Source organism: Mya arenaria, chromosome 2, assembly GCF_026914265.1.
Source record: "Mya arenaria isolate MELC-2E11 chromosome 2, ASM2691426v1".
NCBI classification, from domain to species: Eukaryota; Metazoa; Mollusca; class Bivalvia; order Myida; family Myidae; genus Mya; species Mya arenaria.
Window position 1 is genome coordinate 27,806,070 of NC_069123.1, and position 26,802 is coordinate 27,832,871.

Below are 26,802 nucleotides of genomic sequence, written 5' to 3' on the forward strand. Positions count from 1 at the left end.
GATTTGTAGAACGTTTCAATCGTACGCTTGTGTCAATGCTAAAAGCTTTTTGCGAAAACAACCAGAGTGATTGGGAAAACTACCTTCAACAAGCTGTCATGGCTTACAGATCTTCGCCTCAGAGCAGCACAAAGATCTCCCCCAACAAGATGGTCTTTGGACGAGAGATAATACTACCAATTCAAGCTTTTACCAGACGCCCAGCGACAAGCGATGGTGATCGTGAATATGAGGACTACGTCAACGACCTGCAGGATAAATTGCAGGTGTGCCATGACATTGCGAGGAAGAATACAAAGGTCGCCGCATGCTATCAGAAGAAACATTATGACATTAGCTCAAAGAAGAAGGCGTACCACTCTTGTCAATTAGTATGGCTGCATGACCCAACAAGGAAAGTCGGGGTTTGTTCCAAATTGACGAATAAATGGAAGGGTCCATACCTGGTGACAAAGACAGTAGATGACCTTGTTTGTATGGTCAAACGGACACCCGCAGGCAAATCAAAGACGTATCATGTGGATCGCCTGCATCCATATCAAGGAAACAAGATGCCAAGTTGGATCCAAAGGGAAATTAGGAAAATGAACAGCATGTAGTGCATTCAATATGTGTTAGGTGTTTTATTGTTAGAATAAAACAAATGTACATGTATATTTGGTATCAATAAATTAATGAATAAATAAATAGATAACAACTACATTAACATAAAACATGTAGAAGACAAACTTTAACATGTTTATAAATCGGAAGCGTGATAACAATGGTATACAATGTCGAAATAAGACATTTTTGCAACTATGTATGAAAAACATACACTAAATAAACCTCGTAAATATAAAGTATTGCACGGGTATAAATATTTGAATATAAATAAGTAAAACAATTAATATAAATCGGGAAAGGCAGCAGGTGCGTCCAAGGTTCAAGTACTTGTAGGAAAATCAATCTGAACATGTTCACGTAATATTAACGCACTCTCACATTTCAATGTTTTAGGGAATCCTGCTGGCTGTGCGAGGCAATGTTCCCCAACCGGACGTCCCTGAAGAACCACGTCGCAGGCAGTGCCCACCACGTTCTGACGGTTTACTGCCCCTGGTGTTTGGGTAAAAACAAAACGTTTTCAAGGATTGCAGACCTCAAACAACACGCGGAGAGAAGTCACCCCAACGACATACAGGCGGGATTTTTCTCTAGAGGATGTGGTTTCTATTTCGCAACCAAACATAAAGACTACGCCAAGTGTATCGGTTTCGTCGCACAATATGACAGTAAGGACGCTTTTGAGGCAAGAAAGTGCATGCGAAAATGGGCGGAGACTCAGAGTAATGCCAAGGATGTACTCGGGGAATTAAATGCTGGATGGAAGGCTGGGGAGAGGCAGATGAAACTAGTGGGCAGAAGGACAAGGATAGGGAGAGGGAGACCGGGATAGAAGATATAGGTGGGCAGAAGGACAAAGAAAGGGGTGATGAGAGAAAAGTCACATTCAGGAAAGTGCAGACACAAGAAGAGAAAGAAGGACCAAAGAATGACGAAGAGAAGGACGTAAACGCAGGAACGACAGCTGTGAAAGACAACACAGGAAATGCAAAGCGCAAACACCAGGATGGAGAGGACAGGCCACAGGAAGAAAAGAAGAAGAAGAAGACATGCGAGGATGAATTAGAATATGAGGATGATATCGAGCTGGGAGAAGAAGCATCGGAGGAACAGAGGCAGCGGGAAGAGAGGCGTGCGACAGAAGAGGAGGAGGATGGCATCAGCTTGGCAACAAGCTCATCGGCAGGCAGTTCTACAACAGCAAGTGTGGCAACACTGCCCTTGTATAAAGGCGTAACTGGAACCCTTCGAGCAAAAGCAACGCTCATTCTAATGAGAGGGGCCATGCCGATGTGCCCGCCGGCACAGAGGGACTGGAGCAGAGTTGGGGAGGTGATATTTGATACAAAGATGGGTGAACTTAAGTGGCCACCAAAAGGCTGGAGAGACATGTCGGCCGAACAAAAATTGATGTCACACGAATATGCTGCCATGTTTGTAGAACACGAGCGGACAGGAAGAATACAGGGCGAACTTGGCCGTCGCGCATTACTTGACAAGTATAACTTTCTCAGTTTGGAAGGGGCAGCACGTCCAGCAGTCGAGGACAATGCCCGAGAGAGAACCGGTGGGAAGCTCCGTTATTACAACTTTGAATTCATAAAAAATGTTGCAAAGGGAGCCGTTGACGAGGACCGAGTATCATCCTCCATCATCAGCAGTCTAACGAAAGCAGATAGATGGAATGACACTGATTTCCTGACCACTACCCTAGACGAAGCCGGTGTCAAGTTGCGTGTTTAATCCTGGACTTATGTCGATGTTTCCGAAAGAAAAAAGTTATGCTTTTGACATATCATTATGAATAGTTATAGTTAATTATTGTTGGAATTATCGACTCATTTCTTTGTTGAAATATGCATTGCTTGTAATTGTTTGCGATGATTTGGAAAACAACGTTATGTACTATGAAGTGTTTCTTGCTTTATAATTTTATAATCCAGGAGGATTATTTAAATAGGAAGGGGGAAGTGTAATGTAATTGGCTATGCATATTTGCCAAAATCTTCTTACATTTTATAATATTCAACATGATTTATCCAGTTAGTATATTAAAATACTGCCTGCGTTTGTTGTCAACAGTAACTTTCATTGGCCGCGAAAATACATTACTTTTCCCCCTACCTGCAATAATAGTTGTGTTGCATACACCGGTCAGTGGCTTTACAATAGCTCATGGTTATAGTTTAATGTACTTACGTTAAACTCTCTAAATTATGTCATTCCATTTAGTAATTTCACGTTGTAATTGAAACACGGAAGTAAAAAACAGTTTGTTTTGGGGCGGCCTCTTTTACTGGAATAATCTCTATTCGTAAAACATGCTTTATAGGTAAAATGCTATACCTCTGTAATACAAGGTTACGTTAAACCATTACTTTAAGTTGTTAACGTCACGGTGGATCACGCTTACGTGACCGGGGTACGTATCATAGGGATTTCGTCCGGATTCCGTACATGGCACTAGATTTGATGTGGCGGAGGACTACAATCTACGGATTTTCCGCACGGCTGCTGATTGGATGAGATTGGCCATTTTGGATTTTCCGGGTTTCTGATTGGTTTGGGGGCAAATGATTGCCATGTCCTCATCACCAAGTATCAAGGCGCGGGAAAGTATAAATACAAGACCGCGCAGCAGACGCGAGCTTTCACAACTTTTCGGCCATATTGGAAACTTTAAAAACTTAACTTTCAAATCTTTTCATACAAGTTTATTTATCAAGAAAGAGAGCCACCCTGCAGCAATGTAAATATTATATTATATCATTATAGATAATAGATAAAAGGAACGTTATCATTAAAAGAACATTTACTCTTTAATCAAAGTAATATTATTACAGTATCATATTTGTTTGCAAGGATTGATATTTATTTATGAGTAAATAAAAGTTATTACACATGTCACGATCGTTGGTCCTGTATCTAGTAAATTTAAATGTCAACTGGAGCATCTGCTGTCCGTTTCGCATGAAATAAGGTAAACAACAAATCGAACGTATAAATTGAGTCGTCTACGTAAGGGTTCACGTTACGTTATGTCTTCGTATGAACATTCTCACTGCTCTTTATTATTATCCCTTCTTTTTCAACAGTTCATATGCATCTCATGCGTTTTGTAACACGCCAAGAATTATCATGTTATTTGACCTTTGGCTGCATATCCAAAGGAAATATAAGGAATAAAAGTAATGGGAACTTAATTGAATCCTGCCGTATCTGGCTCAACCGCATTAGCATATCTAGAAATAATGTGATTCGTATAATGGTACCATTATTCTGGTTTTACAACCAAATTATGGCGGGGGAATGAATATTTAAGAGACTTGATTGCATTTTGTAGAGTTAGATACGTCTGTATTTGTATACGTCTGTATTTGTTTATGTGTATTATAGAAAATAAAGATTTGTATTAATGATATTTTATGGCATGAGATAATAGGAAGTTATATAACAAAGACAACTTAATGCGCTTCGTGGACATAAAATATGTGTGCGAATAATTTTATGACAAACATATATCTGTAATCGCAAGTACTTTAAATCAAAACTATATTTCATGAACTATATATCCTTGCTTATATGTATATAAGCATTATTAGCAGTCGTCTTTTTTAATTATTAAATTGTTATTTCACTTACATGTTTTTTTTAAGATGCACTCTAACTCCCAAATAAGATTTACCACAATACTGTTAATTTAATATTCCAAAAAGGATTAATAAATGTCAAAAACAATGGTTCTTATTAAGGATACAGAGTTTAATTTGAAAGAAATGAGCATAAAACACGGTATTTCTACCTTATGAGACTATGGCAGACCACAGTAAATTTTTTAGCAATCATTTAATATTTTGCGCTTTCTGCTATTAAATACACGGTTACAATTTTGTTAATATTTTCCATAAAAGCATTATTTAGTAAGTAGTCAAAGATGTAAGAGTGAAAAATGATGTTTGTTATACATGTGTAAGTATTGATTTTGAATAAGAGTGTCACTTTAACTTTGACCATATTAAGGCAATCGCATATGCATTTACACATCTACATTTTAACGACATTGACAAAGATGTATTGTTCGTTGGTGATGGTTCGAATTAGCCGATTACGATAATTCTGCCAAGTCCTTACTCATCTCAAAAGGACATTTATCGCAAAAAAACTTCATTTTGTAAAAACATCATCTAAGCACTGTGTACAAAACAAACACAAAATGCCATTTGGGTTGGATGTCCTTGTTTTTAATTTCGGTTTGTTTTAAATTTTTGTGCACATGTACTCTGTTTATATATATTATTACAACAAGGTCATATTTTAATCAGCTGGTACTAGACACAATCAACTTATCAAGGACAACTACAGGGACAAGCCCAGTAGTCGAAGATTCAAAAATAAGCCCTGTTTGTGAGCACAATGCAAGGGTCCAAACGACAATGAGCTAAAGACTCAAATAATTTAACACCACATACACTTATATATTAATACGAAATTTGGATATATATTTAGCATTTCGATAAACAAAGACTATAGCTGATCGGGACATTGACAGTATTACAGTCATACTGATATTGTCAACAATGTCCATCAAATACTTCTACGGAATAGCTCTTATCATATAACTCAGTGTAATTAAAGCTAATAGGTATATATTCAACTGTGAGACAATTACATTTTTTACATTACTACCATTGACATTTTTATGACTTTTGATATAAAGGGGTAATGGCATAATAGACCAATTCAACATCAAACAAAATGCACAACGATACAAGACTATAACAAAACATCTTTTAGAAGGTGTTGGGGTAAGCGCATTGGCACAGTTAGTTAAAAGTAATAACTCACTTGGGAATTAAACAGGTTTGAGGGCATATAACCTCAAACATTTTTCAATAAGTGGAAAAATAAACATATGTCTCATCGGATCAAAACATCGAATACCAATGAAAATGCCCAAACAACTACTATCGGACGATTTTCTTTTATCGTTGCCTTTAATCCGGACGCCAAAGTGATACAATAATGTTCCGAATCAACTGCCCTCGGAGGCCAACTTCTCTGATATAACGCGTTATCGTACATCTTACTTTACGGACAGAATAATTGCCAATGCCCTCATTGTGCCAAAACAGGCGCCTAATAACAATATATAAACGTTTTGTTCTATGTTTATGTACTTTCCATAAGCAAAGCAAATGAAAATTCGAATGTTGGAATTCGAGGAAAATACAAAATGAAACAGCATAAAAGAACCATGTTTATAATACGAAATATAGAATAGACAGGAAATATTCAAATTAAAGACGCAGTTATATAATATATGCCTTAATTTTCACAAGCCCGAATCATGCTCGGGGTTGTTAGGGGTTTTAATATATGTTTGAATAGTCTGACTAAAATGTTATTGTATTTTAATAAGTATTTAAGTCTTGTTCATGTGTTATAAACTGTTAATTTAGATGACTGAACAGTGTACATTTTCAAGACTGCTATTAAAGTTAAATCCGAAAAGCCATTGATAATGCTAAGAAAAGTACAGCCAACTAATACACAAGACTATGTTAATGTTCAAAACCTTGTTGTCGAAATAAAACAAGGTATTCAAGAGGGAGGCACTCTCTTTGCATTAATAGTTGTGAAAAAGCATTGAAGATTGAGGCACGCTTTTAACAGTCACATCTATGAGCAATGCATTCAAGACATTGTGTAGTTTTTTGCAGTCAAAGCTGTAAACAAAGGCATTAAAAACAGAGACACACGTGTTGCAGTCAACACTGTTGGAAATGTTTTCAAGACAGATGCCCACTTTCGCAAGCACATACATTTGTGAATAAAGCATTCAAGACAGATTCACGCCTGTTGTACTTATATCTGTGAACAAGTCATTGACAACAGGGGACGCTGCTAAGACCAGCACCCTTACAGCCATTCCGCTGTACTGCTGACATCTTACTGATGTAAACTATGAAGATCAAACAAATGACCCTTACGACTGTTTGAAAAGAGAGGTACTCCTCCTAACGACTTTTCAAGAAGGAATGACATTTTATCGCTTGGTTGGATCATGTCTGCCCTCACAAGGTTGGAACATGTCTTCACCCCACATGGTTGGATCATGTCTGAACCTTACATGGTTAAACAAGTCGGCGACTCATGTGGTTTGAACACGTCTGCGTATCCATGCAATGGTTGGAGCATATTTGCACCCACATGGTTGAAACATGTCTGTTAAATTAATTGCTAGATTTTCATCACCGCTCGCCCCCTCTTTTCCGCCGCCCCTTAAATTTGATTAACTCAAATAAAATAAAATGAACTAGGGCCTGTATGAGCGTATCGGCCCGATTGGAACGGCGTTTATTCATACCTACGGTGTCGATGTGTTACGATCGTATTCGTGGTTCGTCTAAAACACATGTATATAGTCCATTGTGCAATAAGAAAGAGCGTGAACACATATTCAACGGTGAAACCGTCATCTAAAAAAGGAAGGAATGAAATATCAATCCCACCCCGTTTTGGTTAAATGTTTATTGTGTGAAGTCCGATTAACTATGTTATAAAAGTAAACAACATCAGTATACAAGATACAAGATACACAAATCTTTATTTAAATTCGGGTATGTGTTAACACGAAACATTAGCTATTTTAAGACATGAATAACAGACATACAGAACATATCAAAATAATAACGATGAGCTTATGACCTGGAAATAAAAGCGTATATGTTAAAATGAACACATATAAGAGCAAGTATTTACAAAAGCCGTTCGTTATCATATTCATGCATATAAAATTCAAATAGTAAAATTGGATCAGAGCATCGAGTATATAATAAACGATGCATGTAGTAGAGTTTATGATTAAAGGGAAGTAATGCAATTGAACTCATTGTCTATTGTAGTGTTTGAGTAGTGTATATCATACTGTTTCGTCTGACATGGTCGAAAGATTTAGTGGTATTACATGGACCTGAGGTCGTATGAGAAATTCTGGAAATACCGTGATAATTCCTTCATTCAAAATGGTAGCATTTTAGTATCACTGTTTTTAATTTGCTGTTTTAATTACTTGTGATTGTATTGAGCCCAAAATCTACTTTGATAAACCATCTTATTTTGTTAGAAGATGATGCAACCGCAGGTCGTACAATAAATGTTTGATGCTAGGCTAAGCTAACCTGACCATGGTTCGAATTACCAAAGCTTACAAAACTGACTTGGGTAGATCACATGGACATTCTAAGAGATCAAAAATGGAGGATCGTCAATAATGTAAATATCAAATATTTTCTTATAAAAAGAACAACATGCATGGAGACAAATATAGGAGAACTTACGGGAAGCCCAAACATTGTCATATGAAGCAATGTATGCAATTACTCGTATAATAAAAAATGATAGATGTGACCCACAGAGGTTTGTAGTCAACAAAACATTCCTGATATGAAATATTGCAAAGAAAATTAAAATAAAGCTTAAAATCAATGCATTGCAGAAATGGAAAAAAAATATGCATAAGCTACTCACATACTATATTGTGGATATACATCACTTCTGGACAAAAACACGATTTTGACAATGGAGGGATGGTTATTTTAAAAGAGCTCTAAAAAATTTCAATTTTTGCAATAGAAATTCAAATCAAACGCTGCTTTACTTGGAAATGATCTACACAATTAAAAGAAGGTTTTCTCATCGGCAAGAAATCAGTTAAAGGCCTGGTTTAAGGAAAGTTTGGCATGAGAATCCCCTGCTAAGTGCACTGATGTCACAGTAGGGCCAAATTTCATGTGTATTTGTTTATTGGCTTAGGGCCATAAATGGGTCCATTTCTATAATAAACCCTCCAAAACTTCACAGCAGGATATTCATATCGGAGATTTGATAAGTCAATTAGGCATTTAGATAAGATCAATACACATAGGTTGTGTACAATACACGGTTTTTGGGGGAGGGGGTCACGTATAGAAGGATTAAACTAGGCATTTAAGCATATCTGTTCCTGGGTGACAAGAGGAGAGTAACACTACAACCATACGCAACTCTTTGCAAAATAAATCTCCCTTAGGGTAAACTTTTGATAGGGCTTTAACATTTCAAAGTCCATTATCCATCCATGGATGGGCGGTCTGGCTGGTTCGAGATCTCATGCATATCTAACTTCTGTGTAAGTTTGATTGAGATAAGTCAAACCCGAAGGCTTTATCCAGCGTTCACAAGTAATTTATCAAAGCTAGGAGAACATTTATACAAGTTCCCAAGGCCTCCAATGTAAGAAATGAAATTATGACAGGCTATTTCCACGCTGACAGAGCGATGATTGACCATAAAAAAACGTAAGCAAAAAAAGGGCAGTTTTCATCCGTTTGGAGTATTCTTGCTTCGGGACTGATGAAATGGCTACTGGACACCGGCATTTAGAACTAGACCCCGTTATTCGCTTCGCCGATATGTTTAAATTCAAAATGGCCCCTACCATGCAGGATTACGAAAGATTACGATTACTGAATGTCATGCATAAATATTCGTGTTTTTACCCCAATAAAAACTGTGACATAATATGAAATTGTTGCGAGTAAGTAAATAAAAGTATTTTAAAAATATCAAAGTACATATAAAAACGTCAACTTTGAAGAAATGTTAAAATAAAATCATTTATTTTTTTCTTAAATACTGTCTCGGATATAGATATATTCTATGGATTGGAAACTGCAAGATATTTGTGAAACCATAACGAATAATAATTGACCTACAATCCTTAAGGCCTGCTTGTCATGTTTCTCCTGTATCACCAGTTAGTTTATCAGCCATCTCCAGTAATTTCCGTCAGTGCACCAACATGTTGCACGTGTGATTAGCAATGAAGATGTATGTAACTATTTTATGTAATCACATACTTATTATGGATTAGTTTAATTCAATATGAATTAAGACAAATTTGAATAGTGGTGATAAAATAGTCTTGTCTAGCAATTCCGTTTTCAAACTTTCATTTTTAAAATCAACCTCACAGTTATTCCTTATTCAACCTCAATTTAATTGCTTGGTTATAATTCTATTTGTTATATATCAACTAAAATGAAAGTGCCCTGATTGAGAGTATATTTTAATTATAAAGATATTATTGTTTCTCTTTATCATATAGAATTATAATTTATATCTGGCCATTCTTTAACATGGGGCGAAGATTTCAATTTACTCAAAATATTCAATGACTATACTGATGTATCATTGGTTGTGATCTTTTTTTTAGATAAGCTTTAAATTTATCAAGAAAAACACCCACACCAGAGTTATGGAACCTGTACATCATATTAGTCTACATCATAAACCCCTTATGGCCATGTAATTATTATTTTATCAAATACCGCTTGAGGTACAGATTTTAACAAGAAACAACATTGTGAGCTGGAAAAATATTTTTCTGCTGGAGAAAGCATAAATATTTACCAACATTAACAAAACGGTTATTATAGTTCATTTAAGAATTGATGCAAAGAATCAATTTATCATCATCATTCAAGTGAAACTGATTGCTTATTTTAGAGTCTAGTTTACAAAAAAAAGCATATAATTAAAATATCGTATGGATACAGTGCATGTCAGAGTTCACAAGTATCACATATCAACGAAAATTCATCATTAATTACTGAGATTACACAATTGTTTGTTTTGAAACAATTAAGTATATGTACAAAGGTAAAACAACTGACATCTACTTTATAAAAATTTTGAAGATTATCTCAACTTCACGTGATGCCCATCAACAATTTCATAGATGCAACAAACTGTTAAGTGCTGTAGTGTATTTTTATTTTCCTGGCATTTTACTGTGCATCATTAAAGCCATTTCTTCCGCATTTCACTTTTCCTTTTTCGCGACATCCTTCATGAAAAGACAAGGTAAAAGCTGAAGGTTAGGAAACAAGTAGCAGAGTTCATTTAAAAGATGAGAGTAAATTGCATATTAATAATTTCGTCGGCTTCCAGTTAAAGTTTTAGGGCAAGTTGGGATTTTCATTTATAAGTCCAATACCCTTCATTCAATTGACTTATTACTTCACACAGTTGTTCAGGGCCATCACATAATGAGGTTAGATAACTCCATATTATCCTTTATATAATACAAATTATGGCCCCTGATTGACTATGGAACTTTAATAGGTTAAAGTTTGAGGGCAGGTTGGGATATTTATTAATAACTTCTATACCCTTCGTTCAATTGACTTAATACTTCACACAGTTGTTCAGGACATTCACACAATGAGGTTACATAACTCCAGATTATATTTAATACAAGTTGGCCCCTGATTGACTTTAATTAACCTAATAGGTTAAAGTTTTAGGGCAGGTTATAGTTTTAGGGCAAGTTGGGATTTTCATTTATAAACTTGTCCAATACCTTGTAAATTATGAAACCGCAAAAATCGATTGAAGTTGAATACGACTGTCCTGATCAACATGCAATACCAACAACCTTGTTTTAATGATGATTGTATTCTTCCATTTTTTCCAGATTAAGATGTAAACTTGTCCAAAGATGTCTGGTTTGCTGGCTAAATTAAGATTGACAAAGACAGCCGGTTGTACATGGTCAAAGTATGCTTGGATGAAAAGGCATCTACTACAATCTAAATGGTCAGTCCTGCGGTCACCGGCTGAAAGCCACCTTTTCCAGCCAGTATATCAACATGCAGCTACATTCTCTTCATATTTTGATGAGACTTGTTATCAAGATACAAAAATAAAAAGCTTTAAGAAGAAGAATAACACCTTCAATGAAAACAAATCATTCGATACAAGGAAAGAATCACATAGGAAGTTTAAAAAACATGGTTTTAATGATGAGACCTTCAGAAAAGAAAAATCATTCGATACAAGAAATGATCGCGTGAAAGAATACAGAAAACCCTTGAAGAAGGATACTCGCTATAACAATGAAACATTTAGGAAGTTTAAAAACACTGAATTTGAGGATGAAACCTTCCGAGAAGAAAAATCATTTGATACTAGAAATAATCGAATGAGAGAATACGGAAAACCTATAAGAAAAGAAACCAGCCTTAAAGAATTGCACGGGAAAAAATTCTACAAAGACCCTGAACTTAGCTTTGACGGTGAAGATGATGGCCATAATAATCGCAGTTTTCCTTCAACAGAAGATGGACATCTACAGCTTGACATTCAAGATGATGAACACAGCCTAAGGCTGGGTGGGTAGATATAATAATAGCATTTAAGGACTGTAAGCTGCTTTTGATGTTATCATACATGAAATTTATTTTATGTTATTTATATTATAAATATAATGATAAAAAAAATTAGAAGAACAATGCGCTGGCAGTAGGAATCTTGTCCTTGGTCCTTTTGGTCCGCAGTCGGAAACTATATCCATATCGTGAACACCAAAAGTAAATATTTCACTCATGGCAAACCAATCTCGAAATACCAATTTTCAAGTTGTGGTGCTCACTCAATGAAATATATTACATATCATAAAATGAAACAAACAGTTATCCTCTATTTTGTCAAATTCACTCATAAATCCACTTCTAACAGATGCAGAAGAATACAGTGGGAGCAAGAGTTCGGATGTTTACATCAGAAGGTCAAAACCAACAAAATCAGACAGGACTGTTAAGCCATCTAAAAGTAACAGATCTGAGTTCAAAAGAGAAGGCATTGAAAATAAAAGGTACATATTTTTTTTTATTTTGTAGATTATTATTCATTATTATATTGATTAAAGGGCCACATAATAGATTGATGCAAACAAATAAAAAAAAAATAATTTCATGCATTCTTTTACTTTAAAATATAAAACAAAAAACATGATTTTGTGTACAGATATAAAAAATCTATGTGATATTTGGGTGTTTTATTAGCTAGAGAATTTGTGGCTTGACAAAGCTATTGATGGAAAAAGCTCATTTATAATTAATAAAGGCCATTTTTTTATCAGTACACAAATCATTCATATGCTTTTTTGTTTTCATTATTAAAGAAAATTGAGCTAAACATAAAAATGCATTAAAATATTAATAAAAAGGAATAAACCTATATTGGGCCCCATTTAATCAAAAGAATGTTTTTTTCTCCCACCTCAGATAAGTAGATCCAATAATTTAACCATGCTAGATATTCTTATCTTGCCCACGGGCGAAGATAAAATGCCCGTATGGAACTCCTTTTTTAATGGTCACAACATTGTAATTACCTCCCTCGTTGAAGACTGTCGTCAGTAGCATCAAGGAAATCTTGTCTTATGGTAATATTTAGAACACTAATTAATTATTTCTCGCTTCAAATGTCACCATAAAACAGTTTTCAAGCACCATTCAAAAATAATGCTTCATTCTCCTTAGAACTATTTAAAAAGACCAATTTGACTATTAACATTAACTGGATCATTGCGCGCATATCCATGACAACCACATGCTATCGCATATCCATAAGCAATTATTTTCACTAAGCAAAAAAGAGTTCCAGCAAAAATACATTTTTACTTAATTTTGTTTAACTGAGGTGGGAGAAAAAGCATCTACCATAGCTGCTCATATAAGATAGGTTCATCCCGAACCTCCCGCAGGGTATTTTGCGGAAACTCGGTAAACCTCGTTTCAGCAAAACACCCTACGCCTGGGTCAGAATGAACCTATCTTACACTCTCGGCCATGGAAGATACTTATAATCTACCTAGGCCTAAAAAAAAAATACATTTGGTTCGGGTTACCCGACCCTACCTACGGAATAGGCGCCGACCCTAATGTTTTTATAGTCAGTTTGAAAAAAAAATGAAAAACTAAAAAAAAACTTTTTTTTTTTTCTTTCTTTTTTTGCTTTTCAATATGTAGTTTAAAACCTTAATTGCTTATATAGAATATAACTTTAACACCATTCTCCAATAATGAAAATGACATTCTTATATAAAGCCTAATAAAAAAATAAAATAAAAAAAAATAAAAAGCCTACCTACCCTACCTATTTTTGAAAAGGATGTAACCCTAACCAAACAATTATTTTTTTTAGGCCCTACCGTAGCTTAGTTTATACTAATTCCATTGAGTTTGATTGTGACAAAACCTGATAGCTTTTGGAATAACTCTCGAGTCTGTTTCCTTGGTAGAAAGTACACGCGGTGGGGATCGAACCCACGACCTCTTGTGTACCACTAGTGTAGACCACTCTCACCTACCTACCTAGTTTAACTGTGGATAGTATGTTAGGAGAGATAATTCACAGGGTGAGGGGTGGAGGGGGTAAAGCATTGTACTTTAATTTTAATACTAATAATATGAATTTTAAGATCTTTCTGAAGAATTTTAAGATCTTTCTGAAATCTGCCTGAATGGACTTTGAAACATTGTCAAAAGACTTATTAATTATTTAGATCAATATAATGCAGGCTATAATTTTAATCATACTCTGATTAAAAAAACACACACAAATTATCTACATTAAAATTTGTTAGCTTGTTTCTAAGACAAGTTGCAAAGATAATTATTTTGCTGGAAAATGATATTTTCATTAAAAACAATTTACAAGATAAGAATTCAATACTTTCCCAGTTGCTTTATCAATATTAATTCTATTTTTGAGAGGAAAAACGGATGCAAACCTGAAATTACAATTGAAAAGAATATAATGCCGGAACGTACCGACTTATACTGTAATACAAAATGTTATAAATTTTGTTGAATATTTCATGGTACAATTTTATTAATATGTTGTTGTTGTTTCTTCAGGAATGACTCCGCCAATAAATGGAGTGATACATTTGGTACGATGTCTCCAGATGAGGACTTGGGTAGTGTTACAGTGAATACAGCGGAGAAAAACCTGAGGTAACAGGGAGGTTGGGAAGCATTACTTTAATGTGTATATGTGGGCTACATTTGGTGAAGTACGTCATCTCGGTAATCCCTATAATGTACATGTAATTTAATGATTCGGCAATACTAACAGAACAGCATGCTGTAGATCATTGAGCAAACAATAATCCAAGGAGTGGATACATAAATTCTGTGGATTAGTTAAGAATGAGTTCAAACATTTAAAAAAAGAGATGGTGGTGAATTCTACTCAAATGATACATTAAGTTACAATGATTTATTGGGTGCAATTAACTGCCTTCTAAAGGCTGTTTCCCCTTGCAAAAAAATATCAATTTTGCCCCAAAAGTTGCATTTTCTCCCCAATTTGGTAAATGCATATTACATAAATAAATAGAAAAAGTATTTATTTTCTTGAAAAATAAGCAAAATCTTGACAAGAGCTCTTTTACAGCAAAATGTATGCATAAAAGAGTGAAAACATGTATATTTGCCAATATATTAGCTATTTTGGCCTGATTTTGTATTTTTCCAAAGTCAATTTTTTTATCCCCCGCCTTGAAAATTAATATAGTAATGGTAGGCACGATTCTGTGAGTGCGTCCGTCCGTCCGTCCCACATTCATTTCTTTGCATCTCCTCTTACATTTCTCATGCGATTTCTACCAAACTTGCACAGAATGATCATCATAAAGTGAAGCAGCGCATATTGTCTGGCTTTCCAGATTTTACCATTTTTGAAAGAGTTATTGCCCTTTGCTTATTTTACATTTAAAATTGGTTTCTTCGCAACTCCTCTTACGTTTTTATACGATTTCTACCAAACTTTCACAGATTGATGATCATAAAGTGAAGCAGGGCATATTGTCTGGCTTTACAGATGTGACCATTTTTGAAAGAGTTATTGCCCTTTGCTTATTTTACATTTAAAATTGGTTTCTTCGCAACTCCTTTACGTTTTTCATGCGATTTCTACCAAACTTTCACAGATTGATGATCATAAAGTAAAGCAGCGCATATTGTCTGGCTTTCCCAATTCGACCATTTTTGAAAGAGTTATTGTCCTTTGCTTATTTTACATTTAAAATTGGTTTCTTCGCAACTCCTCTTATGTTTTTCATGCGATTTCTACCAAACATTCACAGATTGATGATCATAAAGTGAAGCAGCGCATATTGTCGGTCTTTCCCGATTCAACCATTTTTGAAAGAGTTATTGCCCTTTGCTTATTTTACATTTAAAATTGGTTTCTTGGCAACTCCTCTTACACTTTTTATGCGATTTCTACCAAACATTCACAGATTGATGATCATAAAGTTAAGCAGCGCATATTGTGTGGCTTTTGCGATTTGACCATTTTTGAAAGAGTTATTGCCCTTTGCTTATTTTACATTTAAAATTGGTTTCTTGGCAACTCCTCTTACACTTTTTATGCGATTTCTACCAAACATTCACAGATTGATGATCATAAAGTGAAGCAGGGCATATTGTCTGGCTTTTGCGATTTGACCATTTTTGAAAGAGTTATTGTCCTTTGCTTATTTTACATTTAAAATTGGTTTCTTCGCAACTCCTCTTACGTTTTTCATGCAATTTCTACCAGACTTTCACAGATTGATGACGATATAGTGACGCAGTGCATATTGTCTGGCTTTTGCCATTCGACCATTTTTGAAAGAGTTATTGCCCTTTCTTTATTTTACATTTAAAATTGGTTTCTTCGCAACTCCTCTTATGTTTTTCATGCGATTTTTACCAAACTTCCACAGATTGATGACTGTATAGTGATGCAGCGCGTATTGTCCGGTTTTCGCAATCTTAATTTTACGCATTTCTTATGTTCCTGAGAAACTACCCTTACCATTGATTGGCTTTCGTTACAAAAAATGCCCCCATGAGGCGGGGGATATAGCTGTCTGTGACCGCTCTTGTTCCCTATTTGCAAGGCAGAGGTGGTGAAAATAGTGTTAAAAAAATTCACTGAGTTAGGTAACTATTATAATTAACTAATTGGTTTTATTTCATTACAATCTCTTATTTAAGATATAGAGAAGTGAGGATAAAGGGATCGCTCAGTGCATACTTTTGATTAACTATTATTATTTTTATTAAATTATTTATTCTTTTCCAAAGTTACAAAAGCCTTGAAAAGGAGGACAAAAATGATGAGTTGGGATTTCTCAACCATATAAGATTGAGTCGCTACGATGACCGCAAGGACCATCGCCATACCCATCGCCACCCGCCAGTGTGGTACGCCAGGCAAATCATGAAGTTTGAGAAACAGGGGAAGGTGAGTATTAATGCTAAGTGGTTGAAGAATGTGATTTCTGCTAAGAAAAATCATTCGAATAGAATTTTGATTTACTTTCAAGTCTGAAACGAAAAATATGCGCCGACATCGAATTACATGTAACTGCCTTCTCTGTCTGTGCTTGAACCAACACATTTCATGTCTCTGTCATTTCTGTCAGTTACTCATGTTGTCATTGCAATGTCAATCCTTGCTTCTGTCATTGTATTACATGTCATTGCTATGTCGGTAGGTGCTCCAATTGTCATAATTCATATCACTCCGTGTCAGTCGAAGTTTCCTGTCATCTAATGCAGTCATATATTAATTGAAATGTTCACAGTTGCTCACTTCATCTCTGTTCTTTGCATGATGCCCAGTTGTTTTTCGTTATGTTTTATATGTGTCTGTTACATATTCTGTCACATCCTACTATAAATGTTTGCTTTGTCACTGAATTTTAATCACTAAGGCCTAAGAAAAATATTTTTGGTTCAGGTTACCCTACTCTACCTACAAAATAGTCAACCCTAACGTTTTTATTTAGTCTGTTGGTTAAAAAAAGTGTTTTTTTGTCTGTTTTATAATATGAAATTTAAAAACCTATATACTAATAAATACTGATATACTGAAAACTTTAATGCCATAACCAAACGGTGACAATAATGTTCTTACATAATGCTTAATAAAAAAACACTAAAACAAATAGCCAACCTACGCTACCCTGATTTTGGACAAGATGTAACCCTTACCAAACAATTATATTTTTAGGCCGAGTGATTTTTTTGGTGCAATTTGCTGCCTTCTAAAGGCTGTTTCCCCAAGCGAAAAAGTGTTCATTTTCCCCCAAAATTCATGATGTTTTCCCAGTTAATTGAATACAGATTCTGTGAATGAATAAAAAAGTAATTAATTTATTAAAAAAAAACAAAAAAAAACACAAGACTAGCTCTTTTACAGCATAATGACCAATGTATGCATAAAAAAGTAAAAACATGTATATTTGCTATTATATTTATATTTTTGCATGATTTTGTATTTTTCCCTAAGTTGAAAAAAAAATCCCAATTTGGATGGAACAGGCTGAGAAAATAATTTCAAAAGAAAATCACTGAGGCCTAACCACATATCCATTTCAGTTAAAGGGGGCCAACCTAGCAATGCTTGTCACCTTGGTTCAGTGAATCACCCTTATGCAATAATAATAAAAACTGAATTTGCTACAGGTAAAGGAGGCGATCGAGGTGTTTGACAAGTGGATGATACAGAACGACCGGGTGATGCCAAATGGGTATGAGATGTCAATTCTTATTAGACTACTGGGCCGTTGTGGATACACCTTAAAGGCTTTTAAACTGTACAAGCAGGTGAGGCTTTGAATTAAATTTCATGTCATCAACCAAAGACAGAATAATATAATTGATTGGGTTAAAACCCTATTAAAGCTGCACTCTCACAGATTGACAGTTGTTTTAATTTTTGTTTCAGAATGAGCTGATTTTGGTATCAATGCCTACAATTCATATAACTTATAAGATAACTCACAATAGAACAGATCTCAATCATTTGGAAAACTGCCAATAAGCTTATGATTTCTTCAAGCGTTAGTAACACTTTCAGCCGTAAACTTTTTTTAATGTAAATAGGAAATACTGTGGTCTGATCTTTTGTCAGTAGTCTTTTATCACTGGTTTCCAGAAGTTTAGGCAAAAACTGGCTCATTCCAAGACAAACAATAAAAAAGTTGTCAAAAGGGTCAATCTGTGAGAGTGCAGCTTTAAACACTCGTTCTATCTGTTTTTGTATGACATTGAGTTAAATGTTCTTATATGACTATTTGGTCGATGTTGGTACTGAATTACACCTCCAAGGCTTAAAAACTGTATGTACATGTATATAGTAGTGTATTTTACTTCTTTTATTGTCATGATAGGGTCGAAACATGTACACATTTTCTTCAGCTTCATATGTATGTGTATTTATCGTTACTAAGTTTCATGAGTGTGTTGAAGGTTTTAAAGTATTTTTTTATTGTGGATACTGAAAATTGTGTATTAGGCTGTTTCTATCTTTTTGATGCACAAGATCAGATGATTGTCTGTCGCCAGACCTACATGCTACATAAAGTCGTGTGTTACACTGATTCTTGCATTTTTAGATGCACAAGATGGGTGTGTTTGTTCGACCACAGACCTACACCAGTCTCTTTAATGCTTGTATCAACTCCCCCTGGCCAGAACAGGATGGACTCAAACACGCGAGACAGCTACGTCAAGCCATGCTGTTCTCCAGATACAAACCCAATTACATTATATACCAGGCTATGATTCAAGGTCAGTGATTTTTTATGGTGCAGTTAACTGTCTTTTTCAATTTGAGCCCATCTCAAAAAGTTCTTAACCATTGAGTGGAGTAATCTTGGGGTAATATTTTTTGTTTAATTTGCTTCTTGTTAAATATTATTGTTAGAGAGTATGGTTGTTGAAAACAATATGTATAGAACGAAAATAATTAACTTGTTGCCAACTGGGACATTCCCACAGACTTAAAGGTGCACTCTTACTCCCAAAAAAGATTAACCATAATTAATAATATTGTTTAAATATTCCAAAACAATGGGTCATATGAAGGATACCTAGTTTAATTTGAAAGAAATGAGCATAAAACACGCTATTTCTACCTTATGAGACTATAGTAGAGCACAGTAAATCTTTTAGCATTAACAAATCATTTAATATTTTTGCGCTTTCTGCTATTAAATACACTGTTACAATCTTGTTATCAGTAATTAATATTTCCCATAAATGCATTATTTAGTAAGTAGCTAAAGGTTTATCAGTCAAAAATGATGTTTGTTATACATGTGTATGTATTGATTTTGAATAACAGTGTCACTTAAAGATTTTTTAAGGTTTCAACTAAGATCCTTTATTGAAAAAGTCCCAGATCCAAAGTAGGCTGGTTCTCAGATACCTTGAAAAACCATGGGGCCCAGATCCAAAGTAGGCTGGTTCTCTGATACCTTGAAAAACCATGGGGCCCAGATCCAAAGAAGGCTGGTTCTCTGATTCCTTGAAAAACCATGGGGCCCAGATCCAAAGTAGGCTGGTTCTCTGATACCTTGAAAAACCATGGGGCCCAGATCCAAAGTAGGCTGGTTCTCTGATACCTTGAAAAACCATGGGGCCCAGATCCAAAGTAGGCTGGTTCTCTGATACCTTGAAAAACCATGGGGCCCAGATCCAAAGTAGGCTGGTTCTCTGATACCTTGAAAAACCATGGGGCCCAGATCCAAAGTAGGCTGGTTCTCTGATACCTTGAAAAACCATGGGGCCCAGATCCAAAGTAGGCTGGTTCTCTGATACCTTGAAAAACCATGGGGCCCAGATCCAAAGTAGGCTGGTTCTCTGATACCTTGAAAAACCATGGGGCCCAGATCCAAAGTAGGCTGGTTCTCTGATACCTTCAAAAACCACTATGTTAAATTTTGATGCCTTTTGACCCCATGATTCATTGGTATGTTAATCAGCATGGGCTTTTGTGTGCCTGCCGTTTTACATGTCAGATTTTATTAGGCTTACAATAGCTCTTGAATTAGTAAAAATATTGCACCTTCACTCATGAGACTTCACAGGAATGTTGGTCAGCATCGGCTGTTGTGTACCTGCCTTTCTTTAACAATTCACATCTTATTTCCAAAACTCTAAATCTAACTATTCCTGTGTTCAAGCAGCATTGTGGGGTCTTTATAAATGTACTTGTAAAATGTTTGTTGGAAGTTTTATTTCTACTGGTGATGCAGTCAAGACAACATTCCTTTGTTTTGATTAGGCCTAGATATCGGACGGCAATTAAGCCTATTTGGCAGAGGAGGCGTGGTTAATCGGGTTTATGAGGTCTGCTCTGGTCAGCGGTTTTGATTGTAAACATTCACATGGCTTGTGGTGTTATATCATTCGGATAGAGTGGTACATAAGAATTTTTCCATTGGTTTCTCATTTGAGATTTGATAAATAAATATTCATTTACCATGACCAATACTTCTACGAATTGTGTTACAATAAGCCATTTGATAGTATATATATCACTCCAGATAATGGAAGTTTCCCACCATATGGCAGTTTCAACCTCATACTATGAAAGTAAACCTGTGGTAAACAGGAATCGGTAGTGAAATTCAGTTGGCTGTTAGAGGGGTCATGAACTTTCAAGATCTGTCAATCAACATTGCTAGGAAATTTGAATTTGTTTGACAGTTATAAAAAAAAAATATTTGAAAGTAGTATTTATAACTGTTTGAGAGACTTGAAATTCACAAAATATGTTTATGATACATTTAATGAACCATCTTGCAAATTTTAGCATTTTTTGTTCGTTAATTATTTTTATATTTGAAAAAATGTACTGGCAGTCTGTACTAACAGACAGCTCTTTGAGGTCAAGTGAAGTGGCCATTTTTCTGACTCTCTGCCTTTTATACTATTACCCCGGCCTTTAAGTTTTGGTGATCACCTTGACAGACATATTGGTTCCCTCTTAGTGTCATACTCCACAGAGCCTGGCCCCAATATCACTAATATTTAAAAATGCACTCTTACTCCCAAGTAAGATGTACCACAATTAATACAATTGTTTAAATGTACTGAAAATGATAAAAAAAACATCGAAAACAATGGTTCTTATTAAGGATTCTGTTCTTAATTTAAAAGAAAGGTGCAAAAACCACGGTATTTCTTCCTTATGACACGATAGTCTTTTAGGACTTACCCGTCATTTAATATTTGTGCGTTTTCAGTCATTAAATACACGGTTACATTATCGCGTGATCAGTTTATATCAATTTTTTCCATAAATGCATTATTTAATAATTTGTTAAATATCATTCAAAATTTATGTTTGTTATACAAGTGTACATGTATGTATTGATTTTAAATATTTTTTCACATTAAGTCAACTCATTTGACTAGGATTTCAGGCAGCAAACTGTTTCTTAGTTACCCACAGGTCCCAGTTTTCCTCCATATTGATAGACATATTTACCTGATCAGGCAAGTTTTCTTAACTTTTTATATTAAAGTGTATCCCTACTTCAGTGAACACCACTTAAATGACGTTTATTTTTCAGCGTTTGGTAGATGTGGTGACCTGAACACGGCCTTTAGCCTAGCTGATGAAGTGGCCCAGTTAAAAGTTGATGACAACTTATTGAACTGCCTCCTCATGGCGTGCATATCGGACAAAACGTCAGGATTTAGGCATGCCATTCTTGTAAGGGTTTTTCTTAAGTCATTTTTTCTGCTTGGAATTTTTTTTTCAATATTGTCAAAACCCTGGTGTTGTCAATCCCAGGGTGAGAAAGTATGTGATGTTAATTTCTTAAGAACTTTTTGGACAGAAAAGATATGAAAATATTTCTAACGGTAAAACTATAAAAGACTTTGCTTTTTTCTGCTTCTACACATGTGAAATATTTTAGATTTGCTTGTGTTTTAATGATGCAATCCTTGGCCAAAATTTCAACTTGACAGAATTTGTAGAATGATGCAACACTGAAATTTTCCATCTAGCACCCCCAGTCTAAATTAGTATTGTGCAACGACACGCCAAATCCTATTTTTTTACTCTTATGAAAATAATATTATGTCTTTTATTTTAAAAATCCTTCGCAAGCCTCGTTACTGGCTAAAGCGCCTGCCTTGGAGTTGGATTTTTCAATCCAAACAGGAAACACATGATGGATATTATTTTTCTTGCTCGATCCATCCTTAAAAGACATAATTGTCTCGACTTTGATGCACAATCATCTTTTACCAAATACTTGTGACAACATAGTTATTCTATTTTTGCTGAGCCCTCGATTAACTATAATCTAAAGTTATTGTGCTTGGATTTCCGCAGATCAAATGGCTCCAGCGACGAAAAAAAAAGAAAATGTATATATATATATATATGAAAGCAATATTTAATTGGTTATTTTTGGTTGTTATTATATTTGTTGTTAGTATTGACACTCCAGTGTGCTTCAAGTTTAAAGTTGGGAAAGCCCTAAAAAGGGTTTCTAAAAAGCCTCTTTTGCTTCTGCGGCTGAGTGCTTCACCTTGTTCGACGCCAATAGCACCTCCCAAACCCATAGCCATTAAGGTTTTAGCACTTCAGGTGCCAGTTCAATTGCCTGTTTGTTTTATTTTACATATTTCATGCAGCAGCGAACACAAACATAACATAAAGACAATTAGAAACACATGTACAATTTAGAGAAAACGAAAGATAAATATATCTTTAAAAGTTTGTCCCCTCTTTGTTTCATTTCTTTATTTTACTTTTTTAGGTTTGGAGAAAGATGTTGGATATGGGAGTGAGGCCAAGCCTGAACAGTTTCAACCTTTTGCTGCGTACTGTGAAAGAGTGCGGCATTGGTCAGGCAGCAACTTTTGTCGAGGCCATTACTGGGGAAACGGCAACCTTTTCACCATCCCTTACTGAGGAAACCAGGACATTTGCACCGACCCAATCAAATGGGTCACATGATTTTCAGGTGTCAGACAAAAGTGGTGGTGTGAAAATTACAAATATTAATAGAATAAGTGGAAGTTTGAAATCCATGAAAAAAGAGAGACAATTAATGGATACCAAGTTACAGAGTAATTCAAATACCAATGATAATCTGGAGTTAAGAAAAGATTGCCAGTTACAGAATAATGTTTATGCTACGTCAGAGTTTGTTGAAATTGACTCATTCTTAGATCGGTATGATCATTCACTGACTGACGATTTCGGAGTTAGTGATCACAGTGGAGAGATAGGTCTAGTTGAAGCTGACTTTGACGAGGAGAAGTGTAATGATGATGAACTAGAAGCAGCTATTGACTTAGATGCTGTACAGGGATCATCGGGAGTGTCGAAAGAAATGAGTGAAATGTCTACAGCTATCGAAGAAAATAAACCTTGGTGGGAATTTGATGTATTCTTTGATGGTGATAGTACTTCAGAGGTGGAACTAAAGGAAGTTTTACCTTCATTACCAGATATTCTGGATCCCAGGGACAATAGTCCCATGCCAAATCTGAACTATAAACGTGTTGACGGGCCTATTGAGAGATTCGCATTGCTTGGGGGGATTAATGGGTTTCTGAAGTCATTGTCAAGCCACGGTCTTAAACCCGATTTGATAACATTCAGTCAGATGGTTGCGGCAATTCCGTTGAAGGATGCGGGAGCAAAAGATATGATCATTGCCCTGTGTATGTCAGAGTCAAAAGCTGACACAGACTTCTATAACCATCTGATACGAGAAGTGGTTAGACAGAACCAGAAACCTATGGCATTGAGCATGGCCACGGTAAGATAACAAATAATAAAGTTTGTTTGGCTTTACTCGAAAGACTCACAAAAATTCCCATAACACTAAAATATTTTTTACCCTCATCGTTGGGTATTCAAAAAATTGTCCATTTTTCATAATAGGAAAAAACCCTACTCACCCCTTAAAATGTGAGAGAGGGACAGACAACATAAAGTTTGTTTAATTGTGGCGAAATTCAATGACATACTGAGTTTCGACTGTATATAAATTTATAGCAATAAAACTGGATGGAAAAAAATGCATTTAAAGGAGCACAATAAAGGTTGATGCATATAAGATATTTTAAAATATTTTATCAACCTATATTGTTCTGCTTTAATTTATATATTTTATGATAAATTTTATTACATATAATACTGCATCATTTCTTCAGGAGATTGTTAAAACGATGAAATCACAGGGTTTGGTTCCCAACATTAGAACGTATGGGGTACTGGCACATTGCTGTAAGGAAAGACAGGACGGAATGAGGCTACTGGATGAAATGGAGGTGAGTCCTTGTTCATTAATTGATTTGTGTTTGTTCAAAACAATACCAGCTGATCACCCCCCCCCCCCCCCCAAAGAATATATAGCTACCTTAAAATTCAAGATTATTTAATAAGGGCTATTTCATTTAAACATATAACTCCCACGGGGAAGGCACTTTTAAATTATACCACCCCCATACAGAAGCAAATTCACCCTTTTGGGTTCTCAATAAGCAAAAAAACACCCACCCATTTACTTAGAAAATGATTGCCTTTCCCCCCGTGAGTTTTACTTGAATAGCCTTAAAGGGGCTCGCTTGTGTATTTAGACTCAAAAGTTATAGTAGAACAAGAGGCTGTGCTCCATAAGCAGTGCAGACTGCGCTTTGTTTCATTATGTCACACACTGAATATTCAACCCCTAGGCTTTCAAAGTGCTTTTCTGTAATCAGGAGATAGCATTATAATATGAACCCATCAATATGTATGTTTCAGGCAGCGAACCTGATGCCTACAGCGCTAGTCTTCAGTAACCTATTCTTCACGGCAAATCGGCACTTTGCGTACAAACGAGACTTGTTGCTTAAGATGCAGGAAATGGGTGTGAAGCCCTCGGAACACTTCATACTAATAGCTGAGCAGTTTCTGATGAGAGTCAAGGCTGAGTCACACACTGTAGGACATTCTTTTTTGTTTGTCAGTGGTCCGGAGATTGAGTTTCAGAGATATAAATATATGTTTGAAAGTTTACAAATAAAACTAGCCCCTTTATTCAGCTGTTCAATCATAATGATTTTAAGGCTTTACTTATTTTTATTGTTTATTTTTGCTAAGAATACAAACTATATTTTCAGTCAATGAAATTGTACATAGGCAATCATTAAGTACTATGCTTAATCAATAAGAATTTCAACTTTCGGGATGATAAAAGATCCGCTGTCACTCAACCAATAAACACTTCATGTGACAGATTTTGTGTTGACAATCGTTCAGTCAATGAGGTTGTATTCTAAGTCAGATAAATGACCTGAAGTAAAATCTTAATGATTAAGAAAGGCTTGTTCGCTACTCTCACAACCTCCACAATCAACTACATGATAATCACATACTCTTACGCAATGCGGTTTTTATGGAAGGCCATTCGTGACATAATTCATAAAATGCCCCTCATAATTTCCCCTTGACGGTCAGATTAACATTAACATTGGGTTTATTATTTGCAAATCTCTTGGAACCCTTTGATAAAAAAAGGCATGGTTTGGTAGGGTAACCTGAAACAAACCTGTTAGCTGATATTAAGGTTATTGTCTTTGATAAGTGAAATGAAATAATAAAAAATGTATAAATAGCATAAAATGTTGTATTTTTCATAAAAAAAAGGTATTTTTTATTTCAGTTGAATTCAAGGGTGATGAAGGATTTCATGTTTTACATAAAAGTGTACGAAAGGTGGTGTAAGCACAATGCTGTGGAAGTCCCGGACCATCCGTGGAAAACATTCCGGGAAGAGAAGAAAGATACACAGGAACAAGCTTAGAGTTATTGCCCCTCACTGTCAAGAAATATAAATAAATTTTATAACAAGACTCGAGTGTTATTGTCCCTCGCTGAAAGGATAGATTTGCATGAAAAATGGGACGCAATCTCATGAAAGATATTCACAAACTCTTCCCATATATGAAGTTAAATCAAGATATGTCAACCCTAACTAAAGTTATTCATTTTCAACCAATTTTCTTTTTGAGTAACCTTGACTTTGACCCCAGGGGCCACAAATGCAATCCCATTAAAGAACTCCATGAAGTTCTTTAATACCAAGTTTAGTCAATATACATGTCAATCCTAACTAAAGCTATATATTTTCAACCAGTTTTCTTTATTTAGTATCCTTAACCTTTACCACAGTGTCTCCAAATGCAATTCAAAGGAAGTTTTCCATAAAGTTCCTAACTACCAAGTTTAGTCAAGATATGTCAATCCTATCTTCAACCATTTCTTTCTACTTTTCGGGATTTTGACCCTAAGGGCCCCAAATGTAATCCCATGAAAGGTCTACATAACCACTTCCTACATACAAAGTTTGGTCATGCAGTGTAATCTCTGACTTATGTTATTCAGATTCAACGTACATTATTCTAATGACCAGTTTTAACTCTGTGGAACCCTGATTAACAAAAAAACAGTATGGCTAGTTTCACAGACATGTACAGGTGCTGTACTCCAGCCGATAGGTAT

At 35.3% G+C, this 26,802-nt stretch overlaps 1 protein-coding gene across 1 annotated transcript; it reads left to right on the top strand.

The window, feature by feature from the left end:
- Positions 1 to 9,063: 9,063 nt before the first annotated feature.
- Positions 9,064 to 26,153, top strand: LOC128244607 (pentatricopeptide repeat-containing protein 1, mitochondrial-like). Its single transcript, XM_052962620.1, has 12 exons — positions 9,064 to 9,184; positions 11,126 to 11,822; positions 12,169 to 12,304; positions 14,355 to 14,453; positions 16,575 to 16,734; positions 17,961 to 18,101; positions 18,893 to 19,067; positions 21,860 to 22,002; positions 23,063 to 24,073; positions 24,471 to 24,587; positions 25,063 to 25,242; positions 25,964 to 26,153. The coding sequence occupies exons 2-12, from the start codon at positions 11,150 to 11,152 to the stop codon at positions 26,102 to 26,104; spliced, it is 2,976 nt and encodes a 991-aa protein (XP_052818580.1). The 5' UTR covers positions 9,064 to 9,184; positions 11,126 to 11,149; the 3' UTR covers positions 26,105 to 26,153.
- The last annotated feature ends 649 nt before the right edge of the window (positions 26,154 to 26,802 follow it).